This window comes from Carassius carassius, chromosome 48 (genome assembly GCF_963082965.1).
Source record: "Carassius carassius chromosome 48, fCarCar2.1, whole genome shotgun sequence".
Taxonomy (NCBI): domain Eukaryota; kingdom Metazoa; phylum Chordata; class Actinopteri; order Cypriniformes; family Cyprinidae; genus Carassius; species Carassius carassius.
Genome location: NC_081802.1, coordinates 5,848,033 through 5,871,276, shown reverse-complemented (window position 1 = coordinate 5,871,276; position 23,244 = coordinate 5,848,033). Strand labels below are relative to the sequence as shown.

At 34.1% G+C, this 23,244-nt stretch overlaps 1 protein-coding gene across 10 annotated transcripts in view; it reads right to left on the bottom strand.

The window, feature by feature from the left end:
• The window catches only part of LOC132131699 (R3H domain-containing protein 1-like), a 37,667-nt gene that overhangs the window by 5,622 nt on the left and 8,801 nt on the right, over positions 1 to 23,244 (bottom strand). For 3 of the 10 annotated variants that reach the window (XM_059543767.1, XM_059543766.1, XM_059543770.1), the window contains exons 2-21: positions 19,987 to 20,172; positions 18,413 to 18,620; positions 17,654 to 17,689; positions 16,866 to 16,952; positions 12,766 to 12,895; positions 12,540 to 12,618; positions 12,193 to 12,252; positions 11,122 to 11,262; positions 10,937 to 11,045; positions 10,669 to 10,764; positions 10,003 to 10,031; positions 9,819 to 9,872; positions 9,502 to 9,719; positions 6,498 to 6,749; positions 6,168 to 6,331; positions 5,185 to 5,265; positions 3,228 to 3,470; positions 3,018 to 3,138; positions 273 to 427; positions 44 to 195 (exon numbers count right to left, since the gene is read on the bottom strand). In XM_059543767.1, the coding sequence (XP_059399750.1) occupies positions 44 to 195; positions 273 to 427; positions 3,018 to 3,138; positions 3,228 to 3,470; positions 5,185 to 5,265; positions 6,168 to 6,331; positions 6,498 to 6,749; positions 9,502 to 9,719; positions 9,819 to 9,872; positions 10,003 to 10,031; positions 10,669 to 10,764; positions 10,937 to 11,045; positions 11,122 to 11,262; positions 12,193 to 12,252; positions 12,540 to 12,618; positions 12,766 to 12,895; positions 16,866 to 16,952; positions 17,654 to 17,689; positions 18,413 to 18,589 (2,384 nt within the window). In that variant the 5' untranslated portion in view covers positions 18,590 to 18,620; positions 19,987 to 20,172. Of the gene's footprint in view, positions 1 to 43; positions 196 to 272; positions 428 to 3,017; positions 3,139 to 3,227; positions 3,471 to 5,184; positions 5,266 to 6,167; positions 6,332 to 6,497; positions 6,750 to 9,501; positions 9,720 to 9,818; positions 9,873 to 10,002; positions 10,032 to 10,668; positions 10,765 to 10,936; positions 11,046 to 11,121; positions 11,263 to 12,192; positions 12,253 to 12,539; positions 12,619 to 12,765; positions 12,896 to 16,865; positions 16,953 to 17,653; positions 17,690 to 18,412; positions 18,621 to 19,986; positions 20,173 to 20,273; positions 20,298 to 23,244 lie in introns of those variants that run through there. The other 7 variants (XM_059543768.1, XM_059543771.1, XM_059543773.1 and 4 more) reach the window with 7 other exon arrangements.

Below are 23,244 nucleotides of genomic sequence, written 5' to 3'. Positions count from 1 at the left end.
TGCTTTAATCTGATTGGCTGGAAACTGGACACACGCGTGTTACCTGATGCTAGAGTGCGGCGTTGGCGGCATCATGCTGTAATACACCTGCATGCTGGCGGAGGGCGCTGGCGCCTGATTGGTCTGTCCCTGCAGCACGATCTGTTGCTGATAGGGTGCCTGAGGAACGCTCTGAGAACCCTGCTGCACAGACACCTGCCGAACGCACATCTCATCAAAATCACTCTCAGATACTCAAAAACATCAAGAGAAGCGCAGAACGCTGCACTCACCTGATACGGAGGCATTGTGGGATACTGCACCATCATGCTCTGAATCTGATTGGCCATTCCGCCCTGAGAGCCGATCAGCGATTGGTTCTGAGTCTGCTGAATTCCCATCATGCCCTGGTAACTGGGGGGTTGAGCAGGCATGACCGTCTGGAAACCTGGAAACACATCAAGACAGCAACTTATGAGCATAAACAACATCGAACGACGAACAAACAACATCTGGGAGCAGGACATTAAGAACAAAGTGCAAAAACAGAGATTTACGCAACATTAAAGCTGTAAACAACTTTTAAAACAGCAGTTTAATTATGAGAAGACGCAAATGTGTGAAATGAAGTAAAAGACAGAGTGGATCTATGAGCGGGAACAGATGGAGTCTCAGACCGTTCACAGTTCGTGAGGAAACAGCAGGGATTCAGAGGAAAAACAGGACTGTGGCATCAAACACGTTTTGTGGCACATTAAGTAGCAAGAATATTAGATACGCAGGTTTGTGATGTCTGCGAAAATTGTGGCCATAATAAGAAAAATCGCGTATCTATGCTGCTTTTTCCAGAAGATCAGTTATGATGACTGGATGAGTGTTATTATTCATGAGCCAGACTGATAAAGTTTATAATGATGTTTATAAATACTACTACTACTACTACTTATAATAATAATAAGTATAAATGATATAGTAAAAATAATATTATTGCAATATTTAATACAAAACAACTTGGTAATATTTAATAACTACGATTTTAACAATCGGTTTGAATGAATAAATATTTATTATTGTTCTACTTAATATTTAATGATTTCATAACATTTATTAAATATTAAATGCGAAAAACATTTAAGATGTAATAGATATACAAATATATGAATATTAATCTATACTGTAATATGGGTTTATACATAATTATAATAATATAAAGTATATCATATTATTTGGTATTCATTTCATAATTTAGTATTTAATCATGTTTATTAAATACTACATTTAATAAATGAATACTAAATATATAATAATACTGAATACATACAAACACAATGAATAATATATAATATAATACATAGATTAATAATAATAATATTTATACAATTATTTATTTGAATGCTAGCAGGGTTTTAGTGCAGATTGGGATCTATACGGTGGACCATGGCAGACCATCTAAATAATAATAATAAGAAGAAGAAGAATAAGAAGAAGAAGGAGGAGAAGGAGAAGAAGAATACAAATAAATATACTGTATTGGCATTATTTAATGTAATAATATGTAATAACATTAAATATATTTAATGAATACTATACAGTATATTTAGAAATGTTATACACAGTGTATTCATTAATAAACGGGGACAGCGTATTTTTATTATTTATAATATTAATCATTTTTTGGCATAGAAGGCCAGCAGGGATTTTGTGTGGACTGTGATCAGACGACGGCAGACCATCTAAACTCCAGTGCTTCTGTTCTGATCAGATCCAGTACAGATGAACGCATGGCTTCTCTCCTGAGTGTGTGTGTGTTTGAGTACACAGCTATTTTTACCTGCCCTTGCAAGGCCAAAGTGAAGAGAATAAAAGCCTGTCACACACACACACACACACACACACACACACACACACACACTCAAGTGCCTGTGAAATGGGGTCTTTCAGTGTCACTGTTAACAAGATTATGTTTTTCCTCTTCACACACACACACACACACACACACACACACACACACACACACACACACACACACACACACACACACACACACACACACACAGCAACTCTGCATCCTCTCTATTTCTTTCAGTTTTTACAGGTTAAAAACAAGGCACAAAGCAGATAAAATTCACCCGTCAAAGAAACTAAAAGCATAATTTCATTTCTGACGACAGTTGTGCATTTCCAGAAGGAAATATGAGTGATGTCGCCCACGCAGCACTAAAACCCACATGCATGGTTGCCAAGGCACTCTGAGAACTTATTAGCATGTTTCCATGTAATAAAAACTAGTTTAATGCTAATTAGCTCAATTAAAAGTTCTGGATACATGTATAAAAATAAACTTTAAATTTGGCATCCAGTACTTTTTTCAACATTTCATTTTTGTGCTACTGCAATTTTCCTTCATTGTACTTTCCTTTTGAATTTTGTATTTTCCTTTTATGCTAATATGATAATGAATATTTATGAATTGTTTGTCATGAAAATAGCCTTTGGTGATATGCCAGTGAATATTTATTTATTTATTCTTTATTAAAATATTCACTGTTGGTCATGAATATAGCTTTTGCTAATATGGCAATTAATGTTTATTTGTTTGTATACATTTACTATTTGTCATGGATACAGCCTTTGTTAATACAGTATTGAATTTGTGTTTATTTATTTATATAATTACTATTCATTATGAATATAGCCTTTGAATATTTATCGGTTTGTTAATTTGTCATGAACACAGCATTTTGGAAATGAATAATATCTCAATCCGTTTGTTTTCTGCACTCCAGCTCAACCTGATTGATTTAATTGTGCTTTATGAATATTTTGACCATTTCCAGTCCTAAAACTCTGCCAGCAGATCAGTAGGGGTCAGAGGTCAGAGGTGAGAGTTGAGGAGTGAGGGCTGGGGAAAGAGACCGGTTCACTGTGAGAATGACTACGAATCTCATACAGTGACACGGCCCCGTCTCCCAGCGCTCCAATCAGAAAACCCTGCCAGGAAGTGCCCCCTCAGACAGGAAGTGCATGTGTGTCTGTACCTGTCTGTTGCGGTGGCAGTGGCTGACTCTGGGGGGCGCTGTAGTGTACCGGCGTCACTGCTCTGTAGTGTTGGGTGGAGTGTGGATACTGTCCCGGGGCGCAGTAACACGCCGACACCTGCTGAAACACACACACACGACAGGCCTCATCCTAAACCCTCGCCTGTGGTCACATGATGCAGGTAATGTACCATGATCGTGGGTTTGTACCTGCTGCATGGGCTGCTGTATGTATCCGTGCGGCTGCAGGACGGCTTGATTGACGGGTGTGGGATGGGGGTAAGCGTGGCCGCTCATGGGCTGTCCCACCGATGAAAGCATGTAGCCGGTGGGCGGAGGGTTCTGGAGCACCAGGGATTGTGGGTAGAGGCCCGTGTGGGGGTCCGGAGCGTCACCCGAAGGCTGCCGAACGAGATTCATCTGGCCAAACTGGGCACTTAAACCATCCTGTTGCTGTTTTAATACACAAGAGAACAGGTCAGCTTCAGTTTCAGAACTAAATATTAAAAGCAACAACAACAAAAAACTAAAATACTTTGTGGTAAATAAAACACTTTTATTATTTTAAACACTTTTTTTTATAGATTTGCAAAATATATTTACAAATAAAATGTCTATGTAATTTTATAATAAATATTTCATCAAAAATATTTGTTGGGAAATGCTAAATTTTATAATCTACATTACATACATTGATACATTCTATCAATATGGATGGACAAATAATACACTTTATAATGAATATTTAATTAAAATGTGAAAAAACATTACTCTGTTAATTACTCTACATTATTTTAAATGTGATTTGATAATGTATAGTTTTACATTTATACAATTTGTTTTATTTCTGTAAACCAGTTTTCTTTTTAAAAATAGTTGTTAAAATGATAGAAAATAGTTATTTCTTTTTATAATAAATGTACATTTGTATATATAATTTACACTATTGTAAATGTGATTAAGTTATTTTAAATGCATATTTATTTTTAAATCCTTTATTATTTTAATATATGATTTTTTTTTTTTTACTTTAATTTACTAAATTAATTATGTGAGAATTTCTTGAGTGAAACTAAGCTATGTAGGAAATAAATGAATTATGTACTTAAGTAAAATTTATGTAATATTTTTAATACTACTAAAAATTATTTACTCAAGGACTTATGGCTGGGTGAAAATAATAATAACAAATAGTGTCAAAGTATAAATGCTGCTGTCCAAAAAAAAAAAAAAAAAAATTCAATCTCCCTCATTTGAAAACCAAGGTTCATTTGGTTATGCAACAAAAGGAGATATTTTTGAAGAAGTGGAAGTGGATCACACATTTTCAAAAAACTAAACCAGGGTGTCACATTGAGGACTTTAAGCTTTAAAAACCACCAGAGATCAAAGTGCGTCCCACCATCCACCAGGACCAGACATCCTGCTTGGCATCACAACTGCTACACATCGTTTTATTAAAAAAGTAACAACATCTGGGGCCACTAATTATTGATGTGGTCTGAATTTGTTAATGAGGGTGTTATATTTGGTAAAAATGGGTCACACAGTAAGAAATGACAGAAGTGACCCAATTAAGTCATGAGCCCCTCCACTAGGCACCGTTAACTCACATGGGACTCATTTTACAAAATTTGAAGAGATTAATCAAAAGTGACAGAAATAAACTGGACTTTCTTTGGTACCCTGTTACACACCGAGATCAGAAACTGGATGGCAACAGAATATGGAAATAAAAATAAAAACATTAAAATAGGAGAAGAATAGGGGCAAAGCTGAAAAAAGAAAAGAAAACTAGAATAGAAAATAGGAAGAAATTTTGTACACTTTTGTAATAATATTTATTTGAATCATATAGTGAGCATATTAAAAATCTAAATAAAAAACAATGAATAAATCATTTTAAATTAATTATATAATTTTAATATAAAAAAACATAAGAGAAGTAAAAAAAAAAAAAAAAAAAGAAACTAAATATTAAAAAAAAAAAATTTAATGTAAAAGTTTGAGTTGTAAATGTTCTGGTATGTATGTATCGTATATTAAACTTTTTTTCCAAATCTTTCCATGATATAGCCTCTTTAATAAATCGAGGGGAAAGAGAAAAGAAAGGTTTACAGAAGGACAGGCATCGTGAACGAGTAACAGTGAAGGAGGAGAGAAGTACCACAGTGTAGTGTTGAGTGAAAGCACCAGGCAGGAGAGGAGGACAAGAGACGGCAGCAAACTGCACAGGCTGAGCAGACGACTGCAGAGAAACGCAGACAAAGAGCAAGAGACCATCAGAGAAACAAGCCAAAAGAAGAACAGAATGAACAAGAACTGAAGAGACGTCAGGGAGAAAGGTCTGATCTGCTAAAGACAACTTATAATTTCACTAGCGCCAATCACAAGCCAAAAATGTACCAATATATTACTAAAGAATCTAATCAAATTTGATTTATATAGCACAAATAAAAAAAACAGTAGTTGACCATTGTCATATGACCATAAGATATTCTGAAAATAAAAATCCAAAAAAGATATTAAAAAAACTATACTGAATAAAATAATAATAATAATAACAATAATATGTAGATATAACTATAGATACAGATATAGAATAAAAAAAGACTATATTACAATATAATTATTTAAATATAAAAAAGAACAATTTGACTAAATGTAATACATTTTAATATAAACATGTTAAAAAAAGAAATTCAACTGAGTAAAAATATAAGAAAACTAATTGAAATGAAACAATCATTTAACATAAAATTGAAAAAAAGAAAATAATTAAAATAACATAAAATTAGATAAAAACATGATTACAAATAGGATATATTAACCTAAAAAGGAAAATAAATATAAATTAAATATAAAACTTAAAATTAAAAACTAAGCTGAATATATTTAAATATAAAAATTAAAAATAGGAAATTCAATTAAAAACATGATTTATTTTTATTCTTTATATTTAACACAAAATACCTGAAAACACATTAATTAAAATGAATTAAAATTCAATTAAAAAATAAAAATTATTTAAATATAAAAGTATAAAAAAAAATAGAAAAAGAAAAAAATTTAACTCAATTATTTTAATATAAAAACTCCAAAATACAAAAAAAGAAAGAAAAAAAAAAGAAAATGATTGTTTTTCGTGACCTGTGCTAGAAGGTGATTGGCTGGATGAGGTTGAGGGGGAGGAGGAAGAGGGGGAGGGGGCGGGGGAGGATGTAGAGTCATGGGCTGCTGGCCCCGCCCCTGCTGCGATGTCATGGTGGGGTTGTAAACCACCGGACTGCCATCAGGGTTCACAAAAGGCTGACCTGTAAGACAAAAACCAAACATACACGATTTGAAATTCAACTCTGCATTTATGAACAACTTATTTTGCGCAACAATTAATTAGTATGAAAAATTAGTATCGCGAATAACATCTGACGCAGCAAAACCTCCATCCTTAGAAGTAAATGTTGGTCAGGTGCTACCAACCTGTCTGTGGATTGAGCAGCACGCTGCCAGGCGGGATGGCGGTGTTGTCCAGAGGAACGATGTAGAAGCTAGCGTTAGCGTTAATGTTAGTGTTAGTAGTCGCGTTCTGAGAGGCCGGGGCCGGAAGAGGGGCCGCGGGGGCCACGGTGAAGCCCGGACCGGGCTGGGATAGAACAGGGGCGGGTAACGGCAGCTGAGACGGCCGAGAGAGCGACCCAGAAGAAGAACCTACGCTACTAGAAGAGTCTGAACCTGAAGGAGGGTAAAGAACGAAAGAGTTTTTACTATACAAGGTAGGAGATGAGAGAATGAATGAAGAGGGGTTGATGGGCGGGGCAAAAAATAGATGACAGGAAATGATGTCATCAGAAAGGAAAAATAGCCATGTGTGGTGGATGAAATAAAAATCAGCCCAAAAAAGATAAATCTGACGAGTTCAAATCTTTTCAACAACGAGCATTATTAATTATTATTAGTTTTTATTATCAATTTGATTCAATCTTTATTAATTTTGCATTAATATTCATATTTAAAGGCAGGGTAGGTAAAAAAATGTATAAAAAACTTTTCCAAATTTGTTTAAACTTTATTTATATATCAATACATAATTAAAATGTAAGTACTCTGAAAAAGAAAGTATAAAAATCGAGTGACTGTAGACCTCTCACGACTGTTTTAAAGCTTATTATTTCCATTCACTCCACCCCCTCCCTTCTGGGCTCCTTCCAAAGCCTCTACTACGGCTCGCTAAGTAATGTTAGCTATATTACGCAGCTACGTGTGCTAATGACACATGCTTCATGAAAAAAATATATATGATCAAAATACAAAAAGAAAGATTTACCTGTCCAGCAGAAATAAAGCCATCAAGGAGTCACTTTTCAGCCCCTTGAGTTCCCTCAGTTCTCGCCATCGCTGGAAAGCCACGCTGATATTAACTCGCGTTTTATTTCTTTGTTTATCCAAAGACTTTTTGTTCATTGCCTTTTCTTGTACTGTTACTGTCTTCTTTTTTTGCCTAGTTTGCCTTCACTAACTGCATAGGCTGGTACTGTGAATTTTGCTTGCTGTTTCTCTGCCATTGTTTTGGTATTCCTAGGATCCGTGCCTGTTGAATTCCTCAAATCAAACGTGCACGCGCAAGTGGGCAGGTCATGTGTGGCAAAAGGGGGTGGTTGCCATGGTTGCGAGAGAGTGACAGTCGCCTAAGCCAATCCTATGTTTCGTCCCGAAATGGAAATAATGAGCTGTGTTTAATACAGATTAAACGGTCTAGAGTCACTCGATTTTTATACTCTTTTTATCAGAGTACTTACATTTTAATTATGCATTGATATATATATAGAAAGTTTAAACAAATTTGGAAGAAAGTTGTTTATACATGTATTACCTACCCTGCCTTTAAATATATAGTTTTTTATTGATAATTAAAATCCAGAATTATATGTACTTTTATTAATACTTACCATTATTGCTACTACTATTAGTTTTTTTTACTATTATTTAAAATAATCTGATTAAAAATTTAATAAGATTTTAACAAAATATTGATATGACTGCAAACACATTTTTTATTAGTAATTAAATAAAAAAACATTTAAAATTTGAACCACCCTCCATCACCACAAATGTTTTTTTTTTAATTTAAAATTGTTAGTAAATAAAATACAAATAATAATAATAATACAATTAAATACAAATAAGTTACTAATTGAAATACAAATTAAATTATGAAATTAAAATAATAAATACACAATTTCTTATCTGATGTTTATATTTTGAAGCAACAAATAAATAAATAAATAAATAAAAATAAAATCCTGATGAAACCACCGGAAAACAACACCATTTGCAATCATTTGAAGGGCTGTCCAAATGTAACTGGGCAGGAGGAAAGATCCAGTGGTTACTAACAGAAAAGGAGCATCATTAAATATTAAAAATGATAAATATATATTGGTGTCGACTCCTTGAGCTTCTAAATGCCAGAGCATAAATAACCAATGAACCCTGAGAGCAGACGACTCAGAATATCAATGTGTTCTCTTAGCTGTTTCTCGATGGACATGAAATGGGTGAACAGAGGGCAAAGAGATGCTTTCCACTACATTGTAGGGTTCAAAGCATGAACAGGAAATGAGGTCTTCAAAAGAAAAAAACGACGAGCATATCAAAGCAGGATTGGGATGGTGAAAGTGAAATACACTTGGTGGTATTCGGACACTTAAGACAAAAAATACAATAAAAATGTCTTAATTACTTCAGAGGCTGGAAAGTCTTTATAAACACTGACAGTAATTCTAACATGAACTGTAGTCTGTCAAAATCATATAAGCTTTATTTAAAAACCAGACATGTAGGGATGCACGATATATCGGCGACTATAATCCATATGGAAGAATATTTCAATTTTTTATTATGCATCTGTTTATCCAAGTTATTATTATTTTACAGTTTTTAAATGAAACTAAACCCTTTGACTAAAAGTTTAAGATATCTATGTTTTCAGCTATAAATGTAGCTTTGTTACAGCTGATTTAACTAAATTGACTTTAAATAAACTCACAAACACCAGCATTTAAATGTACATTTAGACGCAGGAATAATTATTATATTAAGACTACCATCTTTTTCTTTGAAATAACTAAAGAGAAATATAATGTCATTTAAATAAAATTTGCTGAAACTAATTTTGTACATATAAACCTCAACCTTTCACATTGACAGAACGTTGAAGGGGAGGGGCTTAAAATATGGCCTTGATGATGTCAGCGGAAATGGAAAGTCGTTTCAGCGGAACGAACAATTGTTATATTTTAATGAAAGATTATGAAGATAACTTTAAGAATGATTAAGAAAGTGTACTGGCTTCATTTTGATTTCATGATGACGCAAAAAACAGGATAGATATATAATAGAAAAACATTCATTGTTGGTGCAAGTCAGAATCTCTATATCGTGCATCTCTGCAAAGTGTCCAGGTGAAGGAGGGAGGGTTATTTACTGGTTTTCGACAGTTTCCCGGTGCTCTTGCTGCTGGCTGTACTGTCTCCTCGGATCAGCAGACTGATGCCGCTGAAGCTGTTGGCTTTGGTCATGGAGGGCTTCAGGTTCCTGTGGGAGCTGTCTGAATCTGTGCTGCTCCAGGGCCGAGCGTCCGAATACTTCAGCTCGTTCTCAGAGCTGCTCTGACGACTGTTTCCCGAATGCCCGTCTGTCAATCTGAGAAAGAATTCAAGGATTTAAAAAAACACAGGGCTAAAGTTTCCTCTAAAGTGCAAATCTCATAAACGATAATAAACAAAGCACACTAAAATCTACCTGAATATCTGTCGTCTTTGCTGAGTGTTAATGAAAGTCACGTCCTCTTGGATTCTAGAGGGAATTCAAACATTATGATCATTATAAGATAAGACAACAGACAAACAAGAAAGCAATAAAGAAGTTCCCACAGATCATTTGCTAGCAATGCCATATCATATGTCATTCTTATTTATTTTTTTACCTTTGATCAAACGGGAAATGTTCTTGTCCCTGCAGACAAAAAGAAAAGAAAAGAAAAGAAAAGAAAAACATTTTAAAAAATAAATACCAAAAACTATCTGTGTGTTACTTCTGAAACATAACATGAAATTTTCTAGCTAAATATAGTAGCTAAATTGTAATGAACTAAACCATTTATTAATTATGCTCAAATTAACTTTTATACATAACAAAAATGTACTTTTATACATAACAAACATGGTATATATATATATATATATATATATATATATATATATATATATATATATATATATATATATATAGTTGTGATTTATTCTAATAATAAGCATTATATTTATATTACATTTGTAATAATATACATTTAACAAAAATGGTACTTTTGAAGCATAAGATGACATGTTCCAGTTTTTTTTACTACAAAAAAAACTAAACTAAACTATTTATTAATTATTCTCAAATTAAGTTGGAAATTATTAAAAGTTTACACAAACACATTTTTTTTATTATAATAAACATTCAACATTATTTTAATAATAAATATTACTCATATACTCATTATTAGTGTTATTTATTATTTGTTCTAGTAAAAACAAACACCAATAATAAATGTCAATCAAATAAGTTTATAGTGAGAACTCTATAGTATCTTTGTAAGGAGACGCACTTCTTGGGCGAAGATCCTGTCTCTGGCACGCTGGTACTCCTCCTCTCGCTCCTCGATCGATTTACTCCGCCTGTCGTCCTTAAGACGCATCCGCAACTAAAACACACACACACACACACACACACACACACAAACAAACTCTATTAACTGTATTGCACCATTTATTTTATATATTATATTTATTTGTTGGTCATTGGATTATTTCAAGGAGTATTTGTAAGTACTATATGTTTTTTTAGCTTATTTAAGATAAGTATATATTTCTGACCCTGCCGTCATCCTGGTCCAGGCTGGAGTTATCTCTCTTTAAGATGTACCGCTTTTGGAAATCATCTGTTTTATCATCTTTAATGTGTTCAGAAAACTTCTGGTCTGGTCTGTAAGGGAAAGAAGCGGTTACATTAAAAAAACTCATACTTGTGACAAATGAGGCCGGTTGAAATCCACACGTACATTCTGGTATTGCTGGTTTTGTTGATAATGACTGATTTCCCGGTCTGATCGACATTATGGTCCAGCCCAAAATACGCCGCCACCCTGTGAAGGAGCATCCTGTGGTATGATGTCATCGGGGGGAACTTCCGCCTTTGACTTCTGTGACCAAAAAAAAAAAAGAAAAAGAAAGAAAGAAAGAAAAAGTTACCTACTGTACATAAGCTAATTTAAAGATATAGAAATAAATGTAGATATTATAAAGCTGTATTAATAACAGCTTTTTTTAATGGCCGATATCTAAAAAGCAGTGTAAAGAGAAAATGTAACGCTGACATATATATATAAAATCACTAAAATTAAATAATATTTTACATATTTTTTTTTATTCTGTTTTTTAATAACCATTCTGGCCAAAACTGATATGCATGAAAATTAAAAAAAGAAAAATACAAATGTGTGTAAGTAAATAAATAAATAGGCAAATATGCATCTAAGAAATGTAAATTATTTACCTCTGTAAAAATATGATAATATAATATTTATATGTATAAAATAACATTTAATATTTATGTACATTAATGTCCAATACATAAAAAGGAGGGTGTAAAAAGTGATTTATTGATATATATATATATATATATATATATATATAAACACAATTTAATTGCTAAAATAAAATGAATGAATATTTTACATGAAATTCTCTACCTCCACTCAATAATATTTTTCCATGAACCATATTTAATGCAAATCTCAAAAGCGTCAAATACTGAAACATAAGACATTGTTAATATGCCTGACTGCTGATATATCAATCTAAAACTGACAAGCATGAAAAAAAACATTAATATGTATAGATAAAATAATAATGCTATGTATAATAATAACACTTGCATATTGCTATATATGCATTATTACACACACACACGCATATCATGTATATGTTTATATACAAAAGTGAAAACATGAACTTACTTTTCAAATATAATATTCATATATATACACACACACACATATATATATATATATATATTCATATGAAAAAGAAATGTAAATTAACTGTTCTTCAGTTTTTTGGACTCAACTTACTCGATGTTACTAATGAAGTCCAGAATATCTTGCTCGAGCTTCAGCAGCATCATTCTGTCCCTGTAAGAACAGCGCTCATTAGCATTTATCACAGCTCATCAACCTGATGAGAATCCAGAGCCAGAATATTCGAATGTGTGCCTACAAGCCCCACATCCATCCACATTAACAACCCAGAAGAGCTGCAAGACATGTGGAGAAATCTAATGTATATGTCTCTATTTTAAGTAACCCAAGTATACATTCTCAATGGGATTTTGGGAAAGCGCTGGAAGAAGCGACAGGAAGTAGCAGTGGCACTCGTGTGAGGGTGTGTTAATGAGACGGCGGGGGGGATTTTCACACACCGGGGGTTGTTCTTCAGCGTGTTGACCAGAAACTCGTGGAGGTTCACTCCTGTGGAGTCGGTGTAGTCCTGACTGGGATCTGAGAGAGAGAGAGATGGAGAGAGATTCATCACACACATTCTGTTGCATCCATCTGGCCTGTGAGAAAACACCTCCTCTGCCAAAAAAACAAAGACTCACACACACTCACACACACACACACACACACACACACACACACACACACCTCTTGAGAGCGTCTTTTTATACAGTGGGTCTGTTTTCTCTGGCTTTTCGGAGATTTTCTCACTGTCCTCATATTTGATGGATGTTTCGTCTTTTTCAAAAGACTGACTGAGCTCGATATGAATCTTTTCCTGTTAAAAACGAACAAACAAATAATAGAACACACACTTAGAAATAATCAAATATAAAAGTGCAAAGAGGTTTTCCATTAACATCAGATGTATTTGACAAAGAATTAAGAACATTTGTACGTTTCCCCTGTCTCAAAACAACAACAACACTTTTTTATGATTAGAAGACAAACAATATCGCTTGTTTTTGTCATTATGAAGTGAGAAAGGTAATTTAAAGCTAATTATGAGCTCTTTCCCTTAGCTGCAGCTAATCAGAGTTTGATTACAATACTTTGCGAAGAGAATTAGCAGAAGCCTTTGTAATCATCGAAAGTAATAAAGACTTGCCTTTTTTTTCTACATAAAAATCACCGACAAAGAAAGGAAGTTAAACTATCAATTAACAACCATTAAAGCTAAATTACAAAATGTTCCATAATGCGCTGCAAAAACATCAAGAAAAAAATTTATAATAACCGTAGTTAGGGTTTTAGATTTGTAATTGATCAAAGTACTGAAAAAAACAACAACAATTACATTAGTAATACAGCAATATATATAAGACAATCATATTGGTAATAAAAACAAAACACTTAATCAAATTAATAATTGAATCGTTTTAGCTTTAGATTAATGATTAGGTCAGACTAACTCGACTAAACCAATAAAAAAAAAAAAAAAAAAAAAAAATCAATCCTTTGTTCAAATGCAAAAACTCAAATTAAATAAAATCATAAAAAATGTACTTAAAAATTGATGATATATTGGCCAGGGTCATTTTGAGAATAAAACCACACACTGATAAACATTCCCACTTTGTCAACAATTTACACAAAAAAATTTAGCTCATAAATGAAGCTCATTGTAATCATAGTGTACAGTGTTTTAAATTGATTGACCCAACAGCCAAAAACAGTTTATTATAGTAAATATATTCTATTCTTTGGGGTTTTGAGGGTATTTGGCCGTTTCGACTGCACATGAATTTATATTTCATGAATGGGATTTACAAACTCCCTTGAGGTTATGAGATCATTCTGCCCTTCTGTGAGCTTTGGACTCGATCCCGCCATGATCCTTCACTCTGATGCTAAAACCCAGCTTTATTTCAAACAGAGAGAGAGAAGATCCTGCCAAGTGAACAGCAGTGGCTTTAAAGGGGTAGTTCACCCAAAAATTATAATTCTGTCATCATTTATTGACCCCTTTTTGATCCTGAACCTTCAGACTGATCTGTAAAGCAGAAAAGGAGACGTTTGGCCGAATGTTCACGCTGTTCTTTTCCATACAATGGAAGGGAATGGAAACCAGGGCTGTTAACCTCCTAAAATGTCCAAAAACGTCATAAAAACACAGTAAAAATTATTATATAAATTATATTTACTATGTTTATGGCTATTTAAAGCTCCTTTTTAATGTTGAATGTATGGGAAGAGAGAGGCAAATCATTCAAGTTTGAAATCTTTTTCGTTTTGCACACAGTAAACGATGAATGGTTTCATTTCTGGAAGCTTTTATGCTTGCCACTGTTTTTCATTCTCTGGCTTTCTCTCCACTCCTCTAAAGAAGACTGAGAAAGGCCTGAATTAACTGTCGAGCTCCTGAATGAAGACAAAAATGTCATGCTACACGAGGGACGGCGAGAGAGAAGACGAATGGACAGATCGTGAATGAGAAGGTTGTGAAAAAGTGAAGGGAGGGAAAGGTACAGAGAGATGAAAAAGGTCTATGAATAGAGACCCTCTTTCCTCGGGGAGGAAGTCTCGTTCACTCGTTCAAGGATGTACACTTGATTAAGGACATCACACACTTGATTAAGGACGTTTATTCGTCTTTCAGACAGTTCGTCCAAAAAGGCCTTGAATCCTTTTCTTCCTCACCTGAGGAAGAGCACTGCATTAATCCGATTAAGAAAAGAAGCTGATCGTTTCATTTCAACAAAATGTCTTTAAAAAGCAAGGTTGATCAAAGGAAATCAACACTGTCTGCCTCTCAAATATTACGGTCAAGTACTGACGTATTTATATATATATACTGTAAATATATATATATATATATATATATATATATATATATATATATATATATATATATGTGAACATTTGAAAACTACAATGCAAGTCAGCAATAACCAGCACGACCTGCACATGAAATGTATTTTGTATTTTTTTTTACAAATGCTAAAATCACCAATTATAATTAAAAAAAAGAAAACATTCGCTTTTAAAAAACATAATTATGAAAATTCATAAGTATGACGAATATGCAAAATATCTATATTTTGTTTATTTTAGGTCTTATAAAAGATAAATAAATAAATATAGATAAATAAATGCCTGTTATCTAAAAAAAAAAATGAAAATATATAATTGCACAAAGTTATTTCTTTATAGATTTATTAAGTGTAATAAATCAATTATACAGATATATCTTGTAATAAATTATACAGATATAGCTAAAAGTTATACAAGTTATTAATTTATTTAGTGTTTTCATAAACGAATATAAATACATAATTAAAATAAATAAATAAAAACCTTAATTATATAGATGCATATGAATATTATAGATGTTAGATATCAGAACATTATACAATTTTATAGATCAATTGTTTTTATAAATTGATATGGATATAAAATGAATATGATGACTATATAATATGAATATATAGAATGATGAATATATATAAAAATATATTATATATTCTATTAATTTCTATTAGTGTATATATATATATATATATATATATATATATATATATATATATATATATATATATATATATATATACTAATAGAAATTAATAGAATTACAAAATAAACAGTTTACAAAATACAAAAAGTACTAGTACTAGAAAATCTAAATTATCAAAATGTGCATAGATATTTTCACAAAATATTTGATATTTATAAAAAAGATTTTAAAATGCAGTGTACTTAAATTTAAAGTACTGACATAACATTGTGGGGAAAAAAAAGAAATGTGACATATCAATGTGTGATTGCATTGCACAACCCTTTTTTACAAAACACCTATATTTCACAAATCACCATCAATAACCTCCCTACGAAATAACCAAACGCGCAAATAAAGTTGCAGCTGATGGGCTTCTTAATAGCGGCTCTGAGCTGCACACTAACCTAATAAATAGAACAAAAATGGGGTTTGGAGAAGAACAGGCAATTATAGCAATCCACTGCGCTCGGCAGCTGAGACAGGAAAATTGTATTTGGTATAGATGATGGATGAATGCAATCCTGCGCTGGGGACGCACACGAGCACCTTCAATAAACACACAGCTCTATTAAACACACATGCACACACAATCGACTTCAAACACACACAAGCCTCTTTATAACGAAGAGCAGTGCTGATGTTTTGACAGCGTTATTTTTAAGGACAATGGTTAAACCGTTTGATCATACAGTACACTGTGTGTTTTACATTATGTACAGCATACACTAGTAGTCATTAATATTTGTAATGCTTTAGAAAGAAGTCTCTTATGTTCAACAAGACTGCATTTATTTGATTGAAAATACAGTAATAGTGTGAAATATTTGTCTTCAGTGTCACATGATCCTTCAGGAATCACTCTAATATGATCTCTAATATGATTTGCTGCTCAATTATTATTGGTAATTCATTTATTTTTTTTTGGGGGGGGGGTTCATGATAAAAAGTTTAAAAGGACAGCATTTATTTGTAAAATAAATCATGTTATTAAATGTTTTTGTTAATATATGATATGGTTTAAAAATAAAATACAATTCATTTTAAAATATAAAAATGATTGTTCCTGTAGCTCAATTGGTAGAGCACAAAAATATTAAGCAGCGCAACTGTTTTTCTTTCCAAAGCATTAAGAAAACCACAAATGTAAATATTTTTATATTAAACAGTTGGTGAATTAGCAAGTAAACTAAGTCACATAAGCTAAAAAGTAAACCGTATGCTAGTCTGTACACACACCCACACACACGTTTACCTGTTCGTGCGTCAGTTCTCGGAGCGGAGGCGGAGACGGCTCCTCACACACCGCCAAGCTGCGGACTAACTTTAACTTGCCGTTGGACTGGAGGAGAGCAACCATGGTTACTAAAATGTCTGGCACTCATTCGCAAAACAACGTCCAACAACGCAACTAAAAATACACAAGCACCATTTTGCAAGGTCTCAGGAGACTTTTCAGAGCTCAGGGAGGGGTCTGTGATTAGATCGTTAATTAGAAGCGCGTTTATTAAAACGGACGCTTACATAAAGACCCAACAGCCCTAAAAAGTCTGAAAATCTCAAAGTACGAAAACACAAAACAAACCAGAAACATGCGAATCATTATTTTTTAGAAATTATAATAAACACAAGAGATGATTCTTTGCAAGCAATGTCTAAACAACTAAAAACAATGTTCCATCAACACAAGCACTCAACATAATCACAAAAACAGTTCGGCTGTTTAAAATGCAGTGATGAAACGGCATCAAGCGCAGAGCAGAATTCGCCACTGTAAGTGGGAAAATCTCCGGAGGAGGCGCTCGGGTCTTACAAACCTCCGGCATCTCGGTACATGCTGCAAAAGTGCTAAACGCAGCATCACCCAAAGCACATTTATTATTCTTTACTGACTCGACCAGGGGCTTTTATTCCCACAATGCACTGCCGAACTCTCTCTCTTTTTCTCGCAAGGCACACAGAGTGCAGGCAAACAAAACACAACCAACTGATCCAAAAAATAAAATGAGAGGCAAACCAACTCATGCTGTGATCATACCGTACCTTGGACCGTTTAATAGTCTGTGCTGATTGGACGAGCTGTTGGCAATCAGAAAAAAGGGAGGAAAATGCACATTGTTTGTAAAAGGATGAAATATAGTAAAAAAATTATATATATATATATATATATATATATATATATATATATAACCAATTAAATATTTTTTTCAAAAAGACAAAAATCTTTACATATATATATATATATATATACACACACACACACTTATACATATCCAGAAGGTCAAAAAGTTGTGCATGTTATTGCAGGTAATATATAACATTAAAGGAGTATGTGCACCAGTGAAGCAGTTAATTGTGCAGGAGAGGAAAGAGAAATGAACAATGAGTGAGGAATAGAGCTGAGATCAGCATGTGTTTCAATGCACCTGGCCACTGCCCTTTCTCAATGCACCAAGAGCAGATGGTGGCAAAGTCACACACACACACACTCGCGCGCGCACGCTCATGCACCCTGAGGGTTTGCAGATAAACCAGCAGGATTTCAGGTGCAGATTAACTGTCCTCCCTCTCTTTCCTGGCATTAGCCAATCACACATCAGCTTGGATCTGATTGGCTGATTCTACTCATCTTGTTGTCTTATCTCTATCTTTAAGCAGAGACACTAGGATAATGAAAACCATTGCAAAAGCATTCCACCATCCCATAGTAAGTCATTAGCGAGAGCTTACAATCTAATTTCTTGCTGACTTTAGACTACATTACCCATAATGCACCACTTGAGGTGCTGTCACCAGGTTTACCTGAGTTTGATGGGAGGAACTTTGGTCTGTTACACACTCCTGGGCGGGTGTGCCGTTGTTCTGGTGCACGTGTTGGGGGTCGTTGAGGGTCGCGGGCGGTTCGGCCACATGCGGCCCGTCACTCTCCAGAACCTTCATAACGTCACAACTTCTGGTGTCCAGAGAAGATTCAGACATTATACTCAGAAGCAAGACCGAAAATCACCACCTATGAGATAAAAAAAAACAAAAAAAAACTGCTGATTTAGTTGACAGCTTAATGACGTTAATTTCAACTTGTGATGTCAAAATTATTGGTTCTGCACTTACGAATTGATGCAAAATTGTAAAATATTAATGATTATTAATGACTTCTGAAGCGGCTTTGAAACCTTCATGGAGTGTGCAGTCATGTAACCTAATTAATATCCATTTCCCATAATAATATTCATTAATTAGCCACCTGACTAAGTGCCTAATTATAATTATTTATTTATTTTAGTCTTGTCCAACCAGTTAAGCCTAAAGGCTAATGTGATTTTTTTTTTAAAGGTAAATTTGCACCTATATTTAATTTGATGTGAATAAAAATGAGGTTGCAAACTTAGTTTGCTCAATATGTCATACCAATTTATTCTTGATAGTTTTGGTAAAACTCACTTTGGTAACTAAACGAAGGAAATGTCTTTGAGGATCAAAAAGCAATATTATTAATCATGAGTATCAAAAACGCAAATTTCTTGAATGCGCAGTCACAAATCCACTAAAATTCATGATGCATTTATGAAGGCTTTACCACAGGATTCATAATTTTGCAATATATGGCAAATATCAGCTCATAGATATTTATTGGTCACTGATTATTAACATTTTGGTTAAAGAAAAAAACATTTGAATATATATATATATATATATATATATATAGAATGCATTTCAGTAGTCTGTAACAAAGTGTACATAACTACTGAAATCTAGATATGCAGAATATATATATATATATATATTTTAAGCCATTTTTGAGATGTTCTGATTGAAAAAAATATGCATTTACATAGTCTGTAACTATAAGTCACGTGAGTTACATAACTAGGTAGATATGCAAAAGAGAATTGATTTACGTAGACTGTGAATACAAATGATGTAACTATTTAGTAGTCCGTAACTATAAGTTACACGTTACATAACTATTGAAAGGTAGAAATGCAAAAGAGAATGAATTTTTGTAGTCTGTAACTATTGAAATGTATATTTACAAAAGAGAATGCATTTACTTTGTCTATAACAATATGATACGCAACTAACCTAAATATTCAATTCCAGATGCATAAAAGACAACGATTTATGTAGTCTGTAATTATAAGTTACACAAGTTATACTGAAATCTAGACAAATTTAAATCATTATTTTCAGAATTTTTTTAAATACGCATTTACGTAGTCTATAATGACGAGTTACGCAAGTTACGTGACTACTGAAATCTAGATTCGCAAAAGAGAACTGGGAACTTCTATCCTTCTATTCCTCCTTATTTCAGATGAAATCAAAATGTATTCGTATTTATAAAATGACATCAGCACCAAAGAGACTGTGTTTACCAGCTGTGCTGTTTTCAGGACTGGGTTGGAACCTTAGGGAGCGTAGGACCCTGGGGCCTCTGGAGGCAGCGGGGCGGACTGAGAGACGGACAGGGGGCAGCAGCAGTCCCATGACCCCGTCACAAGCGCTCGGGTCGGGTCGCCAAACCACGGCTCACACACACGCTCCGCATCACCCTCGGACACCTGTCACACACACACAAGGACAGAAGTCAGGGGTCAAATACGGCGAGGTCAAGAGGTCAGGGACGCATTGATACAGTAGCGTCCGTAATGGAGAACTGAACTCGTTTGATGGAAAGTCTGGAAGGTCTTCCGGGAGCAGAAGCACTGCAGCACTTCTAAAATAGTGTCAGGGTGGTGACATGAATATGGAGAATAGACAGTGCTGCAGAGAGAGAGGAACATTAAAATACACAGAGAGGAAGTCATGTTTAATGCTGAACCTATGACGCATTACAAGCATTTCATTGAGATATCATGAATATATATAAAACTGACTCAATTCAGAATGACTTCGTTTAGCTCACGCATATTAATTGGGTCATGCTGATGTTGCATCTTTAGTCTTTCTTCTGAGTACAATAACTTTAATTAATTTGCTAATTTCTTGAGTTAAGAACTCTCCATCTTCAGAAATTTGTATCTGCTGTCTGACCGAGATTGGTATTGCTAACGTACCCCCCACTTTAAACAGATTTTGTTTAAATTAGGTTATGAATATTAACCTAATATAATTAGGTTTAATTAATATTTTTAAAACATTTTTAGTGCTTCAATTAATTTCCGTTTGCTGCAAACATTTCTAGCATCATTTAGGCTTTTAATTGAATATTTATATTTTATTTAATTTCTGTTTTTAATAGTTTTAGATAATGACAACACCACTTGTGCCAACTCAATACAGATGACCAAATTAATAATTCTACCGATTTAGTTGTAAAATTTATAGCTGAATACTTTCAATATTCATTTTAGTTAAATTTTTTTATAATTTTATTATGTGCTTTTGCCATTTGTATCATGTTAATATTTGTTTTTTGGTTTAATTTAATTAAATATCATTTTATTTTAATGTCCAGTTAGCAATTTTAGTGCTGTAATTAATTTCAATTAGTTGGAAGCATCTCTAATTTTCATTTAGATTTTATACTTTTATTTTATATTAGCTTTTTTTTTTAATGTTTAATAGTTTCAGGTGATGATAATAAATCAATACAGAAGACCAAATTACCAGACCTCCTGATTTAACTAATTTAATTACATGAATATAATGAATATTCATAAGTCGTTTCATAACCTTCCTATCATTCAAGCTTGTGTCCGAATGAACTGAACATATGGGCCAGTGTTCGCCTGGGTACCAATGACCCAACAATCCCCCCGCCCCCACCAAAGCACCCCCACCCATCCTGCCACCGCCAATCTAGAAACTCCTGCCACGTCGAGACCCACTCTGTATCTCGAGGTCAAAAGGGCCTAACCTAACTCATTAATCCTGCAAAGTACGTCAACTGGGGCCGAATACACTGTCCAATCTGAGTCCAGCTAGAGATTCATGTTACTAAAACCACCAGAGGAGATGCATAGTGACACACACACTAATCAAAATTCAAGGGATTAGCATCACGCGTGATGTGACAGTAACACAGGTGGTGGCAATGACAAGAACAGGTGGGAACGACCACACGAGCGCACACAAACACACAAGCTGTCATCCAATCAGCCAGACGGTCCATCAGAATGATCCAAGTCCATGCAATGAGTATTTGCACACAGGTCACAGGCGTTATTCCACATCACCAATGGAAGTATATGTCTCTTCATCTACTTTGGACAATGGAGGGCACAATTGCGCATCAAGTGATGCTCTCAAGGACAATTATGACTTAAGTTATGAGAGCGCTTTTCCACCCACACACGGATCGAAACACCAACAGTTGGCAGGAATTACACGAGCACTATTCATAAATATACAAGCATCTCTCTTGCTGCGGGCTAATCTCGAAGCTGCCATATCTTTTTCTCCGTTTATGTCGAGGTGAAGTGAAAATTCAAATCTGCATTTCAAAATACGCCCTCCACCGCAACTCCCCTCCCCTCCTGCTCGCACAACATTTTCCGCTCCATATTCAATAAGTTCTTCCAAGCATCACTAGAGAGAAAAGACTCTCCTCAGACCTCGACGGGTGTTTATTTTCACAAACTTGACAGTACAGATGTCCGAGTTTGACGCTGGAGGATAAAAACAAAAAAACAAAAGGGAAAATCAACCACTGCAGAAACACACAAATACTCTGGCTGCATCTCAAAAACTACTGCATTTTCGAGCATTTCTATTCGAATGAGCACCCAAATAACGTGTAACGCCCAGAAATGTTGTCTTGGTAGAATGACATTGAGACCAAGTATGGTGACAAAAGGTTGATGTTTAGTCCAAAAATGCCCATAAATGCTCTCTAGATAGGCAGCTCAGTAGGTACAAAGCCCAAAAAACAATCAAGATATTCTTCTAACAAATAAAATAAAAGTAAAATACTCAATGCGGGCGTTTAGATAGGAACTATACATAATTTCTAAGGTATGACGCCCAAAAATCTTGTTGTGTTAGGCTGCTCACTAGGTTGAGGTGTTCGACAACGATATCTATAAAGACAGCTCACTAGCTTTCGGGGTCTCATACCTCAAAATGCTATTTAGTATGGGTACGATGCCCAAAATTGCTGTATAGAAAGGTAGCACACAAAGTACAATGCCCATCAAAGCCATCTAGGTAGGCAGCTCACTAGATTATGTATAACTCTCACTAGGTTTGAACGCAAAAAATGCGGCGTAGGTAGGAAGCTCATTTGGAACAATACCCAAAAATGCTGTCTATGATGCACACAACTGTTGTCTAGGCAAACACTTAATACAATTTTGATGCATGAAAATGCAATCTAGGTAGGCAGCTCAATAGGTATAATGCCCAAAAATGCATCTAGGAAATCAGTTCGCTACATTTGATGGTCCAAAACGCTGCCTGGGTAGGCATATATAAAGTTTTTACATTTATGCATTAAGAAGACGAAAATAATGCCCAAAACTTCTACTTAGGCAGCTCAAATTGTACAATGTCCTAAATTCAAGATGCATCTAAAAAAGGCAGATCATGTATAAGGTATAATGCCCAAAAAGGCTGTCTAGGAAGGTAACACACCAAGTATAAATGGATGATTGCTGTCTGTGCAATCAGTTAATAAGCTTTTGATATCTGAA